This window comes from Podarcis erhardii (assembly GCF_964252035.2).
Source record: "Podarcis erhardii genome assembly, chromosome: 4".
Classification (NCBI taxonomy): domain Eukaryota; kingdom Metazoa; phylum Chordata; class Lepidosauria; order Squamata; family Lacertidae; genus Podarcis; species Podarcis erhardii.
In genome coordinates, this window is record NC_138508.1 from 27635691 (window position 1) to 27653755 (window position 18065).

General features: G+C 42.7%; 3 protein-coding genes across 10 annotated transcripts in view; 1 reads left to right on the forward strand and 2 right to left on the reverse strand.

Moving 5' to 3' along the window:
- The window catches only part of PAN3 (poly(A) specific ribonuclease subunit PAN3), a 60175-nt gene extending 54029 nt beyond the window's left edge, over positions 1-6146 (forward strand). For both annotated transcript variants that reach the window (XM_081860219.1, XM_081860220.1), the window contains 3 exons: positions 316-380; positions 1201-1339; positions 3161-6146. In XM_081860219.1, coding sequence (XP_081716345.1) covers positions 316-380; positions 1201-1339; positions 3161-3301 — 345 coding nt within the window. In that variant the 3' untranslated portion in view covers positions 3302-6146. The remainder of the gene's footprint in view (positions 1-315; positions 381-1200; positions 1340-3160) is intronic.
- A 2865-nt stretch (positions 6147-9011) lies between these two features.
- The window catches only part of FLT1 (fms related receptor tyrosine kinase 1), a 141615-nt gene continuing 132561 nt past the window's right edge, over positions 9012-18065 (reverse strand). For all 7 annotated transcript variants that reach the window (XM_081860108.1, XM_081860106.1, XM_081860107.1 and 4 more), the window contains 6 exons: positions 17015-17114; positions 14657-14762; positions 14349-14491; positions 13731-13806; positions 10128-10219; positions 9012-9430 (listed from right to left, as the gene is read on the reverse strand). In XM_081860108.1, coding sequence (XP_081716234.1) covers positions 9229-9430; positions 10128-10219; positions 13731-13806; positions 14349-14491; positions 14657-14762; positions 17015-17114 — 719 coding nt within the window. In that variant the 3' untranslated portion in view covers positions 9012-9228. The remainder of the gene's footprint in view (positions 9431-10127; positions 10220-13730; positions 13807-14348; positions 14492-14656; positions 14763-17014; positions 17115-18065) is intronic.
- On the reverse strand, positions 10311-10934 carry LOC309340624 (uncharacterized protein; the record flags this gene model as incomplete). Its single annotated transcript, XM_081859508.1, has 1 exon — positions 10311-10934. The coding sequence occupies one exon, from the start codon at positions 10932-10934 to the stop codon at positions 10311-10313; it is 624 nt and encodes a 207-aa protein (XP_081715634.1).

Below are 18065 nucleotides of genomic sequence, written 5' to 3' on the forward strand. Positions count from 1 at the left end.
CCTAGACATTCCATTGTTGTGCCCATAACCTGGGTTTAAGGTGCCGTTTAGCTCCTAGCTTTCATATCTCAGTTTCTAACACTGCCTGCCGAAGGGCACCTTGCCTTGCAGTGGTCTTCAAATAACAGCACTGATTGGAGCTCAAAATGGATCTTGGAGGCATGATGGAAATCGCTGCCCAGTGTTGTGATACAGCCTTCTGAAAAATGAAGGCAAACCTACGACTTAGATCATAAAGATGTGGAAGTATATGAAAGTATATGAAAGAGCAAAATATAGTGATTGTCAAGCTTTTATTTTTCTCTTGTCATTTAGGAAGTTCAGAATGGAAGATTATTTCGGCTTCTTGCAAAATTGGGAACAATCAATGAGAGGCCAGAGTAAGGAATTCAGCATTTTCTGCATCAGTGTGTTATAAAGAGGCACCACAAAGAGTCTTGAATGTTCACGCATGATGATGGACTTGCAAAGTATAGAAGCCTCTGAAAGATGGGCTAGGTTACTTTGGTCAGTTTGGTAGCACACTGTCCAGAACTTCTTTGTATGTGAATATGTGTTTACCACTCACTTTTCAGTTAGATAATAGATCCTGGTTTGAGGCTTGTCTGAAGATAGAGAATTATTAGTGCAAGGTGATGTTTCATAAGTTGCAAGATTTCAAACGATTTTAAAACTCCAAACTATTGGTGCATTCTTGGGAAGGTATTTCAGTTTTTTCTCCCAACAGCAGCAAATACTCTCCAAGTGCATACAGTTGCTACAGTGCCAACTCTGGAGACTGGGAACAGTAATTGATAATTGTAAAGATTGCATTCTCCTGGACACTGTAAGTCTGACCTCAATGACTAATGATGCCAAACGTAACCTTAAGCAATAGATTGTTTCATCCAGAGCATTAGGAACTGGTAGGGATTCCCCCCACCCCCCGCTTAAAAACCTTATTAACCTGGTTTTCAAAATCAGCTAAATTAGGATATCAGGAAAGAGATATGCAGCTTAGTTGCTTAAGATGCTTTTAGCCCCATGAAAAGTTTGTTTTTAATTTTAAACTCTGGACTGAAGGGTGTATCACACATTCCTCCTCCTTAAATTGTGGTGGGGAATAACTTGCTACAAAGCAGAAACTTCTTCAGAAAACACTTAGTCTGAGATGTTTATGAACTTGTACTAAGAAACACAAAACGCTCTGTTTTACAATAGATTTCAGAAGGACCCAACATGGTCAGAAACTGGAGACAGATACCTCCTGAAGCTGTTTAGGGATCATCTTTTTCATCAGGTGACAGAAACGGGCACTCCTTGGATAGACCTCAGTCACATTATCTCTTGTCTTAACAAGGTAAATGAGTGACTGTATTTTACATTTATTGCAGATAAACTATGTAACTAGTCTGTCTTTCCTCCTCCTGTTATTTTTAATTGGGCTGCAAGCAAGTTGTCTTAAAGCAGATATGGTTCTCAAATTGGTCTTCAGCTGTGTGTGCAGGTGAGTTCACACGGTGTGCATGGTGGCGCTGTTAAAATGCCCTAGGTGTCAGTGGTGCAAATGAGTGCTTCATTGGCTGCATCAGAAGCAATGTTTGCATGTGAGACACACTGGCCTGGCTCAGATAGGACACTAAACCCTAGCTTTGTGGTACAGTGATGCATTGCAGGGAGTCTTGGACTTGCCTGCTCCCCTCTTCATCTGTGTTTTAAAACTAACTGGCTCTACATCTGTCAAGGACAAATTGTTTGTAGTTTAAACTGTGGTTTATTGAAATATGCTAGGATCAAACCATGGTTTCTGACCACGAATTGTTTCCATAAAAAACGTAGTTTAAACCTACTGGTTTGTTTTTGTCAGATGTGACAAACTGTGCTCAGCTTAAAAAGCAAATTATTCCAGTTTGGTGGCTGCGCTGGAGGAGGAGAAAGGAGGAAAGGGGAGCATGAGCTCAGAGGTAAACCAGGCTTTCCCCTGTTGTGGTGCTAAACCAGGCATCCCCAAACTTGGCCTTCCAGATGTTTTGGGACTGCAACTCCCATCATCCCTGACCACTGGTCCTGTTAGCTAGGGATGATGGGAGTTGTAGTCCCAAAACATCTGGAGTTTGGCCGAGTTTGGGGGTGCCTGTGCTAAATTGTGGTTTAGCTTTACATCTGAACCCTGGCCTCTCTTGTACATATTCAGTGAAAATTCTATTGTGCCTAGTTCAAAACGGTTAACCTCTTACTATTAAATTCAGAAGCTGATAGGGATCTCTACGTTCAGTTTAGACTTTAAGGAACAAAATGCCTAATGCACGTAGACTAGACCAATCCCTATCTTTTGCCAGTCCTCTTGCCCTAAAGCTATTTGTTGTGTTGTGTTGTGTGGTTTATGAATGATTGCCTGTTTGACTATTCCCACTTGTCGTGTAATCCTGCATATGGAAAACTACTACATGCTGAATGATTTTGAAGGTCCTTTCAGCGAATCCTATAGTTTTAACTGTGCACTGTGTGACAAAGTACTTTTCTTTTGTCCTGAAACTTTCATTGGATGGCCCTGGGATCTAGTATTATGAGGGGGAGAAAAACATCTCCATCCATTCCCCCCTCACACACATAATTTTATACAGCTCTTATCATAACCCCTCCTTACTCCCCCCCGCCCACCAATAAAAAGCTCCAAATAGTGCAATCTTGCCTCATAGGGGAGTTGCTCCAGCCCCTTGATGGTTTTGGTTGCCCTTTTCTGCACCTTTCCCAGGTCCACAGTATACTTTCTGAGGTGTGGTGACCATTATTACACATCATTGAAATTGCAGGTATTCCATAGATCTGGATAATGGCATTATGACATAGGCAGCTTTAATTTCAATCCCTTCCCTAGCAAGCCCTAATTTACCCTTTTTGCAGCTGTCACATCCTGGGTCGATATTTTTATTGAGCTGCCCACCCCTGACCCCACCACATTCCTTCTTGTGCTGCCTCAGAGGGGTTCCCCGCCTCCTGGAGCAGATTTTTAGTGGGCACCCGAGGCTGCAAGGAGACGTTGATTGGAGTTGCAGGCAGAACTCTATATTCAGGATGCTCCCACCACGTGAGCACACCCCAAGATCCCAGCCAAAGCCATTAGTTTTGTAAATATGGTATCAAGTCCTACTAATGGAAGTTTTCTGCCCTTTGATTTCAGCTAGATGCTGGTGTGCCAGAAAAAATAAGCCTCATTTCCAGAGATGAGAAGAGTGTACTTGTGGTGACGTATAGTGACCTAAAACGCTGCTTTGAAAATACTTTTCAAGAACTGATTGCAGCCGCGAACGGCCAGTTGTAGTACTTGCTGAAAGCATGCAGGACGTTGCTGAAGAACATAACTAATAGCAAATTGCACTACAGCTGATTGTCGTCATCTCATTTCACATTTTGGGAAACAAAACAGCAGGAGATGTTGCACTTCAGTCAGGTACACTGTTACTTGAAGGGAAGAATGTTTTTGCTTACCCTTGAGCTCTGGCTGCCATTGGAGGCTTTATCTGTGAAGAATTTACTTTAAAATAAGGAACGCATCAGGAGTATGATGTTCCTGCTTTTATTTTTTCCACTCGTATATGCACTAATTTTAATTTTTTTAAGACTTTTCTGATCTCTGATGTTTTGCCACATTGGATACTTACTAAGGGAATCTCTTTGCAAGGACATTTCTGGGATTTTTATTTTATTTTTTGCCACTGAACATACTGCGGAATTTATTTGTTTTGATATTATTTGCACCCCAGAATACTATAAAGGACCAGGTGAATAATTTCATAGAAATTGTGTTCTGTAAATTTACAGTGTAGCTTGTAACCTCTGTAAAACCGTGTCTTATGCCACCCACTGTTAGGTTCACCAATCAAAACCAGAAGATGCATATTTTTTTAAAAAAGGAAGAAAAAAATCAAGTTGGGTATTATAGAAATCTCACATGTAAAATCCCCTTTTATTTGGCTGAAGCTTTGTCTAAGCAAAGCAGCACCATTTTGAGATCTGTAACTTTGAGAGCATATCCCAGTTGCTCTAAACACAACCAGCGCCTTTTAAATAAAATACCTGTTTGTATATTTTACTGCTAGTCAGATGCATTCACATTTATGCAATTTTTAATAGAATTTTTAAAAGGAATTGTGTTACAGACCTGAGGATTCAGGAGTTTATTCATTTAATTTACTTATGGTATCCTTTTTTTGTATAAAGTTTTGTTCTTTGAACCACAGCTTTATTATGGTACTTTACACTGGATACAGATACAAAGACACTGTTTGGAAGATTAACTACACACAGCAGTTGTCTGGCATCAAGAGCTTTTGAAGTTTTATAGCCTGATTCTGGAAGAATGGTGGTCTGCTGTGCCTTTGCAGTCACTGCTTAGCCCAAAGTAATATTACTTTTGATAATACTCAACACATGAATATTCAGTCTTCAAGCCTGGGATTTCTTTCCCCACAATTAACTTTCTGATATTGGACCTGCATTTGTCCGCAAGCTTGGGTATTCAAGGGAATTTGTAGTGGAACACCTACACTTTGATACTGAAGACTGCCAAATACGTATAATTTCCCCCCTTTCTTAAAGCAGTAGTGAAGACTGTATATCTGCATCCTTTTCCCAGCACTGAATGTTTTAATAGCACTGCGTGCTCACCATGAAGACAATGCGGAAACTCTCTCCCAAAGGTGTCAGGACAGACTCAAAGCACTTGCAACTGATGTTACTGGCACCCATTTTATTAATTCTCAATATTTGTAATTTCAGGTGAATTTTTAATAATTCTGTCCAGTTTTATAAGCTTTAATGATGACACTCCTTTAGATTTGCCTCAAGGAAAGCAGTGCTCTTCAGAAGGAATGCTGTGGAAGACTAGGGACACCTGTTGCGCCTCTAAATGAGAAATTGCAGAGCCTGCGGTTTGGTAGCATAAATAAAATCAGTTGTTTTATCTGGAAAAAAATTTAAATGGAGCATAATGTTTAATATTGAGAAGAGAACAGTTGCCACACTGTTGTTCTTTTTTTTAATGTCCAAAGGAACAGGGACTTTGAGATACGAACCTGGCAACCAGTCTTTTATCATTCGCTCATGTATATGAGGAAGAGCAGCTGTCTTTTTATATGTTTTTGAAAAATCATATTGTAATTCTTTTGTACAAAAAGTAGTACTTGTATTCTAGAAGAAATATTGAATGCTTAATTTATATGCGGGCTGAGGCTTTTTCTTTTCTTTTCTTTTCCCCACTGTTGTTTTCTTTGAAAATGAAAGGGATCATCTCTTCAGTTGCGGGAACTGGGAACCTTTGACGGATTATTTTGTGGACCAATATTTTGGGAAAAGCAAAGGGGGGGGGGTGTTTGTAATGCAGGGCCTTCAGTCTCATCCTTTCTGTACCAACATGCCCACCTCTGAAACGGCAAGTTGCATTTTGCTTATTTGTCTCATTCTGTAAGTGTACATTGCTTTAGCCCCAGTAATCTCAGGACTTGGTTTAAGGTTAAAAAAAAAAATAATTTTGAAAAGAGAGCAGAGAGCCAATAAGTTTCCATAAGTAAACGCCATCCAAGAAATTTCTGCTGTTGGGTAATGCATAGAACAATGTGGAGTATTGTTTGTTTTTATTTGGTCTGTTTTGGAATTTTCTGCTTTGGTGTTTTTTTGGGGAGAGCCCTTCTACTCCAATATAATTCCATTTAGAAGGCTGTCCAGAAACTAGCATGTTCCACTCATTGGAAGAGTTATGTATGTAATCCCTAAAACAGCGCAGCAATGTTTTTCTTAAACAAGGCATACTTTTTTCATGCGGGGAAATGATTCTGACCTTCCTATCTTTACAGCTGAAAGCACAGAAAGGACAGCCTTTTGAAATCATGTGATGTTAGTCCATTTAAATTTTCTTACCTGTTCTTAGGTTGCTTGTTTGGGTTTTTGTTTTTGCTACACTGTAAATACTTTATTCGGGGTACATAATGTCTTTCTTTTCCTTCTAATTTTCCCTTGTTCCAGTAAAGTTTTAGACGTGAACAGCTTCCCCTAAAAAGCACCAGTGTTACATTCTGATGTCATGATCCCACTCTGTGTTACCTTTTAATCTTGTTTTTCATTCTTTTCATGTGTACAGCAGTATTTTTAATAAAGAATACCAGAAATAACACAGCCTTCTTTTGAGCATGCAAAGGTGTGGGTATTGTGTGCCACTTCTTGTGTAGTTGACTTAAACTATATTTTACTCCACCCCACTCTACTGCAGGGTTTGTGGAACAGTGTTTGGCTTGCAAGCATTGTTTATCTGGTGTTCAGATATAGTATACAGTCTCAAGAGAACAGTGATGTGCATTTCTTGCTGATAGGCAAATGGCAGAGCTGGCCTGTTCGTTATCAAACTGACTCCAGATGCTGAAGTAGTCCGAAACCTCTGAAAACTGCTTTTTAAATAAGTTCCACTTTTGTTTGAGCTCCCATATCAGATTAAGATACATTTGGCAATTTACTTCTTGGAAAATTATGCATGAGTTTTATGTAGTTTTCCATTTTTTATTGATTTGAACTATTAACTGAAAAAAATATATATTAAGGCATGGTCAAGGCCTTTGAACCTTCAAACCTCCCTGTGATATGTTTTATATAAAATGTAAAAAGTCATAGAACTTTATACAATTGCATAAAATTGCCAGTATGCCTTTTTCTTTGCATAAATTAATCTGGACCACCTGTTGCTTGAAATGAATTTTGTTTAGAAAGTTCATTTTGCAAGTAGGCTAAAATGAAAGTTGCAGCAAGTTTTGCTTTGTACTCTTATCTCTGGCAGTCAGAGGGCAGAAAAATTTTAGGATCCTGCCAGATATTTTTTTAAACCTGCAAAAAGTCTGCAAGACCAGTTTTCATCTTTACACCTTCTAAAAGTGCATGTGTGGCCTTGCTGTACATTGTCCCTGGGTTTTCTTTCTCAAGCTGGAGTATGCTTAACAGGAGAAGCTCCAAGGGCTTCACCTTGTGTAGTATTTTGTGAGCATGTGGGTTGCAAAAGCATGCTTGCACATCATACTGGCCCATGTGCCAGAGGATAAGGCTTGTCTTCAACTCCTTTCTACAGCTACACACGATGGCAAGCACATCTTTCCTGCTGACAGCTTTGAATTCAAACAATGCCTTGGGCAAGTACAGAATTCTGTGCATGCAACTGCATATAGACCATGGAGAAAAAACTCACCTTTAGAAGGGCCCAATGATCCACAGAATGAAGAAGCATCTCTTTATCACACTACCAGTGACTTAGCTTGAATTCATCCCCTTGAAATAAGGTCGAACTTCTGACAGGCCTTGACAAATACTTTGGCTACTTGAAATTGCTGCTTCAAGCCAAAACCAACCAATTCAGTGAGACACTTCTGCAACATTATGGAACTATTATAAACACAAGCAAACCAATAATCTCTCAAATGGAGCTTGGAAATAAATTTTATTGTGAAACTTTAGGAAGCATATGTAAAAATAGACGGTAAAAGTTAAGGCACAAGTAGGAGATATTTACATCCAGTTAAAGAGTGCTTTTTAAATTCCAGTTTTTTAAAAAAGGTTCATTAAAAGCATTAGATTTGAATATAAAAAATATTTGTTTTTACAACTACTAATGCCCTACATGAAAATAAACTCAGGAGTTTCACTCCTCAGCTCTTTATAGATCCATTGGCTTTAATAATAGAGTCATGGCTGAATAGTTGGCTGATGTTCCATCTGATGAAAGAGCACAAAGGTTACAGACTTACGGCTTTAGAAACTGAGTGTTCTAAAATTCTCCAGCACCCAAACACTCTTCACTCTATTGGCCTTGATCCAGCTCAGGTTAATTGTGACAAATTGTCATTGAAACCAATGAATCAAGTTTAGGCATAACCAAGTTGGAACAGCAGGACCGACATCAGCTGCTTTTATAGAACAGCTATCATGGTAGCTTACTGGTCAACCAAGGCAATGGTTCACTACCATAACTACCTGCCTCTTGGCAAAATGAATCTAGCAGCACACTCTTATCACTAAATAAATTCAATAGTTGCAATAGCAGCAGCACAAGATTCAACAGGTATTTCAGACAGTGCAAAGCTGCAGCTGGGTGCAGGTTTTATTGCTGATTAGCTACAGCAGGTTGGCCTGATGCTATGTGCCTCTGCTGTCACTTGCAGATGGGAGTATAAAAGCAGGCTATAGTATAATAGATACATAGAGAACTGTGTGTTCTCTCATGGAAAATACTAAGATGCTGTGCCAGGGTGTCCCCAGTATTGCCTCAAGAAAACCTGAATTCTACCTGTGTTTATTGTGCATATTTACTTTGTGCAGTGTATATGTTGCTTCAGCAAGCTACAAGGTAAAGAGCTATGCAGGGAGCTGAGGCTCCAACACCCTCTGTATGGTTTTGAAATGTTTAATAAGGTATTGCAGAGCTACCCTTGCCCCTGATGCATTCATTGTGTCCCTGTTACATCTGCTTGAACTGTTTCTACGGAACACACTCCTTCAAAAGCTGAAATAATTCCACAGCAGCACGAGAGCAAAATTGGTATGTATCTACAAAACTCTGTGGGTTAAATAAAAGTGCAATCTCCCTTAAGCATATACTGTATTTTTCGCTCTATAAGACGCACCAGGCCACAAGACGCACCTAGTTTTTGGAGGAGGAAAACAAGAAAAAAAATATTCTGAATCTCAGAAGCCAGAACAGCAAGAGGGATCGCTGCGCAGTGAAAGCAGCAATCCCTCTTGCTGCTCTGGCTTCTGGGATAGCTGTGCAGCCTGCATTTGCTCCATAAGACGCATACACATTTCCCCTTACTTTTTAGGAGGGAAAAAGTGAGTCTTATAGAGCAAAAAATACAGCAACTATGTAGACCAGAAGCAGCTTCTAGCCTGGTCAGTTTCACCATCCTCCCATAGCATTGCCTGAGACAAGTGTAAGGATCTGTACTTAGGAAGTGAGAGAAATACAGTGCACAGAAATACAGTGAGAGAAATACAGGGCTCCCTCCCTGCTGTTCCCCTCACACATTTGAATAGTTACTGGGTTCCTGCCGTTGGGTGGAAGCTAGTGCTACAGCCCAGAAATAGCCTGTACTCTACAGGGGTGCTGTTGGGTCAGTGAGTAGCAGGAAGGAGCGTTCAGTATTTTAAATGGTGATAGTGAAGAGATGCAGCTCAGTGGAGGAGCAGCTGCTTTGAGTAGTTCAAAGTCCTTCCTTGCTACACTGGAGGAGTGGAATAGCGAACCACCGAGTTATAGCTGGGAGGAGAAAAGCCCTGCATCTGCTTCCCTTCCCAGCCTGTGCTGCCGCAGGTAAATGGCAGAGTCACATCGCTGATGTGGCCGCAGCTGGAACTGTAAACCTTTGGCTTTGCGATGTCACAAAGGACAGACTCCTTGCTTCGGCTGCCAGAGAGGAGGCTACAAGCAAAAGCAGACGTGTGTTAGATTAAAATTATGTATCATTAATATGTTTCCACTATCCTCACCAATGCTATAGAGCATGAACTTGTTTGGGAACTGCATTTAGGATTTCTCATGCCCAAAACAAGATGCAGTCTTTTCTTTTTTTTTCCTTTTAAGCAAGTCTGACCAACTTCCTTACTGTCCATTCACTGCTTAGAATAATTCCTGTTAATACAGCCTTTTCATGGGCAAGCCCTTATTCCCTAGACAGGAGCTAGGCAGAGGAAGGCGGCTAACACAACATGGCAGAGGGCAGGAACAAAAATAATGCTCTTGCATCCCTCCATTGTCATGTTGTCAAAGGGAAGGGGCACTAAGAACAAAATCCACACCCTGCCCCCAGCTCTATAATGTGGTCGTTTTTGTATATTGCTAACTCAAACACAAGGCAGGGACCAAATTGACCAGTGCTGTGGGAGGTGTAAATCTTCCCCCTTCTGCAATCTTCCACCTGCCCATAAAAGCCACCCCATAGAACAAGATGTACCCATATGATACCTGATACCCATAGGGCAAACAGCAGATGAATGGAGAGTGTCTTTCTCAGGAAAATGGCTCACAGGAATAGGGTTAACACACCCTTTAAGTGACACAAGCAAATGTCCCCACTTTGTGTCTCGTTGCATCCTGAATAGTCATTGAAATCACATACCCAAAGAAAGTTTGCTTTTGTTTGCTGCCTGTCCATGTAAAACGCTTCCGTTCTTCTGAAGGCAGCACCATCCCACTGTCGGCCTGGTAATCCTGAAAAAGAACACACCTTCGGTAATGCAACTTTGTTCCTTGTGTGTTCAAGTTTACCACAGTTACACATTGACTCTGAATAACCCATCATCTACATGGCCCTAGATTGACTTTTTGGTAAAAGTGCAACCATGTAGGGCAGGGGTGTCAAACTCAAATTCATCGAGGGCCGCATCAGCAGTTTGGTCACCCTCAAAGGGCCGGTTGTATCTGTAGGACTATGTGTCCACTCTTTATTATCACTTTCCCATCTCTCCTTAAATTGCCTTCCCTCTGCATCAGCTCCGCCTCCGCCACTTCCACCGCCCCCCAAGGCCTGGTCGCTCTTCTTGCGCTTGTACTTGTCCTTGTACATCTTGTTGTGGTGCCTCTTGCACATCCAGGGCTTGCGCTGCTTGGCCACTTGCGTGGTGGTCTCGCTGCAGCCTTTGTAGGCGCAGCTTTTGCAGCCGCCTCCTCCTCCTCCTCCCCCCGACTGGGCGCCGCCCTCCTCCTCCTCATCCAGATCCTCCAGGACTCCGCCGGGGCTGCTGGCGCTGTCGCCTCCGCCCCCGCCGCCGCCCGCGTCACCCGCCGCCGCCGGGCCCAGCTCATAGAAGAACATGAGGCCCGAGGGCACCTCTGAGGCCCCCCGCAACGGTGGCTGCGGCTGCTGCACCACCTGGGGCTGCAGCAAGGCGCCCACCGCCTCCCCGTCCCCGCCGCAGGGCTGCATCACCAGCAGCGTGAGCAGCTGCGGCGGGGAGGGGGAAGGCGACGATGAGGAGAAAGCGGCCGAGCTGCCGCTTGTGTTCCCGGAAGGCTCCGTCCCTCCAGCAGGCCTCGCAGCCAGGGCCTCCCGCAGGGCCCCTCGGCTGCCACAGCAATGGCAAACGGGCGCCACGGGCCAGGCGCTGACAGGTTGCCGGCTATTACGCATGCGCGGGGAAGGTGGTGTGCACGCGACCTCCGCCTCCTTTCCCCGGAAGCTCATTTAAGCATGCAAGCGAAGAGGCGGCAACGGCGGGGCTTTCCCCCCCAATCCTTCCCTGCCTGCGCATGAGCGTTGCACGCCCGACGTCACGCATGTTCAAAAAAGGCCGCTAGGTTAAGCGATCTCCTTTATGATATTGGAGTTAGCGGGAGGATTCGTTGCGCGCATGCGCCGTCTCGTTGGCAGCCTGTTCGATGGGCAGGTGGGAAGCAACTGGGCTTCTAATAGCGGCCTGGGGCTACACGGCTACACGGGCCACATGACGAGGTCTGGCGGGCCGGATTCGGCCCGCGGGCCTTGTGTTTTGACACCCGTGATGTAGGGTGTTCAACAACTGTGCAAAACATGTACCTGTGTATGCAAAGAGTTGAGTTTGTACACCAATATTCACATGTAACATTCAATGACCATAAAGTCTGTATACACAACAGCTTAGCTGTACAAATCAACAAGGGTACACCCACAAATACTTGTTTATGTTTAGAGACAGCTTGTACTTGTATTTGGGGTAATATGTGAATAAGCCTTATGTTAGCTGCAAGAAAAGTGGTGTGTGAGCAGTGGTAAAAAAAGTATTTCTGTTCCCAAAAAAGTGATAAATTATCAAATTGTTAACTATTTCTTAGTTGACACTCTTTGTCCACTGAGACTAAGTAGGACTGCACTTTTTGGTGTTACGGTTTAGCATATCTTTACATATCAGAGATATTCTTGGAGTTCTCTGAGCGTAGACTCAGTTACAAGCTTCAGGGACACAAAAAGGAGACCTGGCTCACAGAAGCTTTACATACTCCCAATTCTTCTCTGGCTCATATCAAAATTCTTAGTTCACCTAGCCAACCACCTCACTTCTCCATCAGCCCTCTTCCTTCCATAAATTAGTCTTGGAGCCCCTTCAAGTCAGTGGTGTTTTTTGCAGGTGTATTCTGCAATGTGTTGGGCTCGTAGCTTCTTGCTGAAATGCTGTAACTTTTCATCCCACAAACGTTTATTTTTAATAAATAAATAAATAAATAAATTTTATTTCCAGTTTTTCTTAAAAATATTTTACATCAATAGAAATCCAGTATTACAATACACAAAAATATTCTGTTTCCCCTCACCCCTTTTGTGGTTTCTTATTTTAATTCATAACACTGCATTTTCTTCGTCGTTCTAATTATTAATTACTCCTTCAAATTTTCTTTGAACTGTTTGGTTTAAATTAATCCTCCTAATGAACTTATGTCTGTACAATGACATTTCAAACAATCTACAAATTTTCCCCAGTCACTGATAAAGTTTTTCATCCCACAAATGTTCTGGGGTGTGTGTGTACATGTCCCCTTTTGGTGTTGCAGAATATACCTGCAAAAAAGCACCAGTTTGGAAGGGTGGTCCTGCCATTGACACAATAATAGCACATTAGTGGTGGATTTACACTACACTGCCCCCTCCGCTGCACTGGTTATTATGTGCTGCTTTTGCCACGTTGCTGCATTATTGCCATCTGGAGGGGGCACTCTTGCACAACTAAATTGGGCAATAGGGTGGGGAAACAACCCAGTTACAGGATTTCAGAAGGAAGCTATGGGAAATGGCACTGGTTGGGAATGAAGCGGTATGTCCAAACCTAAACCTTTAGCAGGCACAGAGAGCACTGATCGTGTATCTCGCTTTTGTAAAGAACTATGCAGAAATTCTGGTTTTAGTATGTTGGCTGTTTGGCCGTGATAATAAACATTCATTTATTTAACACCACCATGAGCACAAAACACTGTGTATGCACAATAAAAATGACATCAGGAGGTGCCCACTCCATGTTGTGATGGGAGCAGATGGGGCAGTACCCCCAGCTACAATTAAAAAATTAAAGAACCATTTTTTGTTCACTGCTAATACAGCAGCAGAGAAGGCCACCATAACTCTTGGGAGTTATAGTTTTTCCAAGGGCTACTGCAAGCTCCATACTCCTACCTCCTGTAATCTGCTGCTCCTATTGAAAGAGGTTTGGGGAGGTAGGTGAGTGACTGATTTCAAAAAGTCAGAATAGCTAAGTGATATATTCCCAACTTTTTCCCAAGTCAGTTTGTGGTTTGGGGAGCTTGCCCATCAACTGCCCTGAGGTTCAGGTGGAGGGATTGGATAGAAATGAAGGAGTAATTAGACTAGTTCCACTGTTACACTCTACTGTGACAAACGGAGAAAAGGCCAGCCATGGTGGGGAGTGTGCACTGCATCCCTCCTAGAGGTCCCTGCAACATACAAACACTCTCTCCACACAGATATATCACACCCAGCACATTATTTACCATTTGGCTAATTAACAGTCTGGGGGAGGGGGATCAATGCTACTTTTAAACATGTTACTCTCGCCGTGCACATCAGCAGGACAATACCAACTTGCACAGCAAAATGAGTCACTCTTCCCACAACATCAGCCCATTCTGGAGGAAGATGACCACAAAGGATCTGTTGTATTCCTCTTTAGCTCAGCAACACAAGGCTGGATCTAAAATGGCACACACCACACATTTTAGTAGGTTGATCGTGACTTACATCACACCCAAGTTTGTTTTGGGGTGAAAGTTCCTCAAAGGTCTTGACTTTCATTCTGAAGGCATTAACGTATCTCCTTGAAAAGCAAGCAGAAGAAAAAGCTTGTTAGATGATCTCAAAACATACCCTATACAGTGGTACCTCGGGTTAAGTACTTAATTCATTCTGGAGGTCCGTACTTAACCTGAAACTGTTATTAACCTGAAGCACCACTTTAGCTAATGAGGCCTCCTGCTGCTGCCGCGCTGCTGGAACACGATTTCTGTTCTCATCCTGAAGCAAAGTTCTTAACCTGAAGCACTATTTCTGGGTTAGCGGAGTCTGTAACCTGAAGTGTATGTAACCCGAGGTACCACTGTATGTACACTGAGCTGCTCTGTTTTATATTCTTCCTACCTGTGAACATCTGAACAAGGGTGAGACACTCTAACTTTATGGGCGGGATTTAACTAAGTTGTTGTATGAGCAGAATGAGATCCAGTTGTGCAACAGGACTTTGCCCCGTCTTTCCCCTCACATCCCCTAAATCTGTTCTGGATGGTTGGGGAAACTTTAGAGGGCATGCACGAAATCCATTACTTTGCTATGTACGTAAAATACATTGGTATTCCATCATACCCAGTGTTTTCGATGCTTGTGTAATTCAAGGCTGGTACTGAATGATTTCCTCTCTCATGAGGATGAGGGGAAGTTGGAGAGGAATGGTCAAATTCAGGATCCACTGATAATATAGTATTCAGAGGGATATAGTCTTTGCCATCCTACATAAACAGAAGTATAAAAATTATCAAACAGATAGGAATAGTGTGAAAACAATGCCAAGCATTGGAGTCCACAAGCTCCCTAGGGAGTCCATTCCACTGTCAAACAACCATGACCTCCCTAAAACACCATAAACATGGTGTACACTGCATTTTGCTGCTTGCCTGCTTTACGTTTGCTTGAAGTAGATCTCCCAATCTCTCCACCAGCTCTGAGAATCTTGGCCTTTCCTTTGGATCCCCTTGCCAGCAATCCAGCATGATTTGATATCTGCCAAAAGCAAAAGACAGGGTATCATGAGCACTACTTCTATGACTCACACTTGAACAGCAGACTTCAGATCTGGGAGCCACCCTTAACCCAAACTTGCAACATGGGATCCATTTTTAAATTATTTTCTATACACAGCCACCTCCCTCCCTCTCTTTTCTCTCCTACTTTCTAACTTAAACTCTCTCCGATTTTATGCTCTTCAAACAAAATACAGGCATGGTGAAAGTGCTATCGATACCCCCAGAGTTCAGAGCATTTGTGTGCCTTGAAGAACCATCAGTAGAGAATACATCAAACCTCTTGTAGTATTTCAGGCATTTCTACAGAGTTAAGCTACAGAGTTAACTGTTGCAGTTTTAATTATTTTTCATAGGATTTAGGTTCTGAGGAAAGTGAGGAAGAAGTCAGTACAGTTATGATGAAAATCCTGCTTTTTCATTCTTCCTCTTTCCACATGTGAACGATGAACAAATACTTAAACTCCTCACAAGGCTCCATAGCTTGGTTGCTTGCTTGCCAGACTAATCTCAGGGCTAGAAAAAATCTCTGTTGCATTGAAATCTTAAAGCTTCTCTACTGCAGTGTAAGCCCATTATCTTTTGCCCTCCAAGCGCCAGTTACGCCATTGCTCACATCAGCCTTTCATGTGTTTGAAAGGTTATCAAGCTGCTTCATCGACCTTCTCTGGCATAAGCCAAACACCAGGAGCCCTCAGCAGCCTGCATCACAGATCTCTGCCCCCAATCTCTGATAACCTCTGCTGCTCTTCACTGATTCCTCTCTCAGTTGTTATCCACACACCCACCCCAAAAAGCACACGGGCCTCACAATAGCCAAACCAGAAAGTTTCATTCTGTAGTTTTGCTGTCATAGGACTATTAGTAAATGTGGTGGCTGAACAAAGTGATGCTGGAGCATCAAAGGGGGAACGGGATGTCGCACATCTCATGTGGTATCTCTTGAGAATCCTTGCTTTTATTTACCAACCTCCCCATCCCACTTAAGATAGGATTAATAGTGTGTGGGCAATGTCTGGTAGATTCTTAGATGCAGGGCTTAGGGATTTGTTTGTGTAACAAAGGAGGTTCAGTTGGCTTCAGGCAGGAATTTTAACCCTCACGCAATTTTTGGTTTCAGAGTTGAGGGCAATTGTTGTTGCAGTTATGACATTTATGAAGTTACATCTGACCCGGGGAGTGTGTACAAAAATGCAGAAAAAGAAATAAGAGGGAGGGAGGGCCCATACTTTAGGAGGCAGTAGCCATGCATGTGCTACACATTTGAGATGCTGGGGAAGTTCTTCAAGCTCAGACTAGAAACCTAACTTGGGAGGCCTGTAAAAATCCCTTGCAAAAGAAGAGGTGAGTTTTACAAGCCCCAAATGTCTTCTCCTACATAGATGAAAACCCCAGCAGGAGAAGACATCCCAGCTCCACCCAACTTTCTGTCATTTGCCTCACCTGTCCCTGCTGCCTTCCCCATACTCAAAGGTCGCTCCCATTTTTCCTTCCACACACACATATTCCCCTGTCCCACCAGTAGGGAGCAGCAACAGTAGGAAAAAATGGTAGGTCTTTCTCTCCCCCCCCCCCCAATCCTCTAACAGCATGGCAGGCAAGGAGAATTATTAAGAGTTATGGTTCTTCCAAGGGCTCCTGCAAATGCACCTGGATTTAAATTAATCTGGAGCCTGTATTCACTGGGATTCCTAATACCACTGATCCTAACAGGCTGAAGGGCCTCTTTTGGTGTCATCATACTGCATTGACATCCATTTGGATTTTTCTGGGAATATCCTGCATACAGGAGTCTGGTTTCATCAGCGGTTGGGAACCTCTAGTCCATGGGCTTCAAGATCAGCCCAGGAGGTGAGGTGAGTGGGGCTGAGAGACTTCAAAGAAGTGTGACTGGCCCAAGGTCACCCAGCAGCTGCATGTGGAGGAGCGGAGACGCGAACCCGGTTCACCAGATTACAAGACTACCACTCTTAACCACTACACCACACTGGCTCTCAAATGAAGACATTTGAAACCCTATGGCACGAAAAGCAACAGGGGAAAGGGTGATATCAAGCATAGAAGTAACAGGCTGGGAAGGTTTATGCACCTCTTTCCCAAATCCTACTGTTCTAAATTCCCAAAGCACTTTTATCCTAATGAAGGTTGGTGGCATTTTGTTACATGTGCGCACTGTTTGGTTTGTCCCAAAGTAATGCATGCCAAAAATGATACTGTCCAAAGCACTCGTACATCTCTGGGGTTGCAAAATCTGGGGCTTTCATTCTTATGCCTTCTTTTAACTTGTTGAAAAAGTCTTCATCTATCTGAACACCTGGATAAGGAGATGCACCTAAAAGAGAAGAATTAAAAAAAAACCACACACTCTGAAATTGGAATGGAGAGAATAACAAAGGAAACCACAGACACTTCTGACATGTGAACCTTTACAACATTTGCATCCTGTTAGAGACTGAGCGTTTTCTAAATTGAGTTGCTAACCTGTGTGGCCTTCCAGAAGTTTTGGACTCCAGCTCCCATCAGCCCCAGCCAGCATAGGACCTGGTAGCCCATCAACATCAAGAAGCCACAAGCCAGCCACCTTCCTGCTCTAAAGTAAGCCTGAGATCTAGTTTGCTTCCCACCACTCTTCTGTTCTGTTTGGGTGATGGGCAATGAGTTCTCATGTAATGTAGGGGCATACTATTTTCTATATTCTTTTCTTTTAGCTTAGCTTTTCAATTGTTCATCCTTTCTCAGGGTAGTAAGAGTTAATTATGAGGCAAGAGCAATCCCAGCAACAAGTACTAAACAACCAGAAGACTGTTTGTCTAAGGAACTGCATGCATGGACCAATTTCCTCTGCTGTTGTGTCTGTCTCTTCTACCATTATTCTTTGATGAATGAAATTGCTGCTTCCTTTGCAGGACAGATTTTGTATCCTGCATTTTTAAAAAAGATTATTATTATTATTATTGTCTTGCTCAGCATTTCCATCCTAGATGGCATGCTCACCCAAAGATGATAATTTCAGTCTTTGTTTGCCTGTGAGCCCCATGGATTAGTATGAGGAGGAAGCAGCTGTGAATGGCAATGGCTTGGCACTGTGAGATCCAAGAGCTGATTGTGGTTGTGCTGCTGAAAGTTGCTTGTTTGTTTATTATTAAATTTGTATCTCACCCTTCCTCCCAAAGGAGCCCTGGGTGGCAAACAACAAGTGATAAAACAATAAGAACATCTTAGAACGTTTTGAAAAAACAATTCCAGTACAGATGCAGACTGGGAAAGATCTCACAGACTTTAT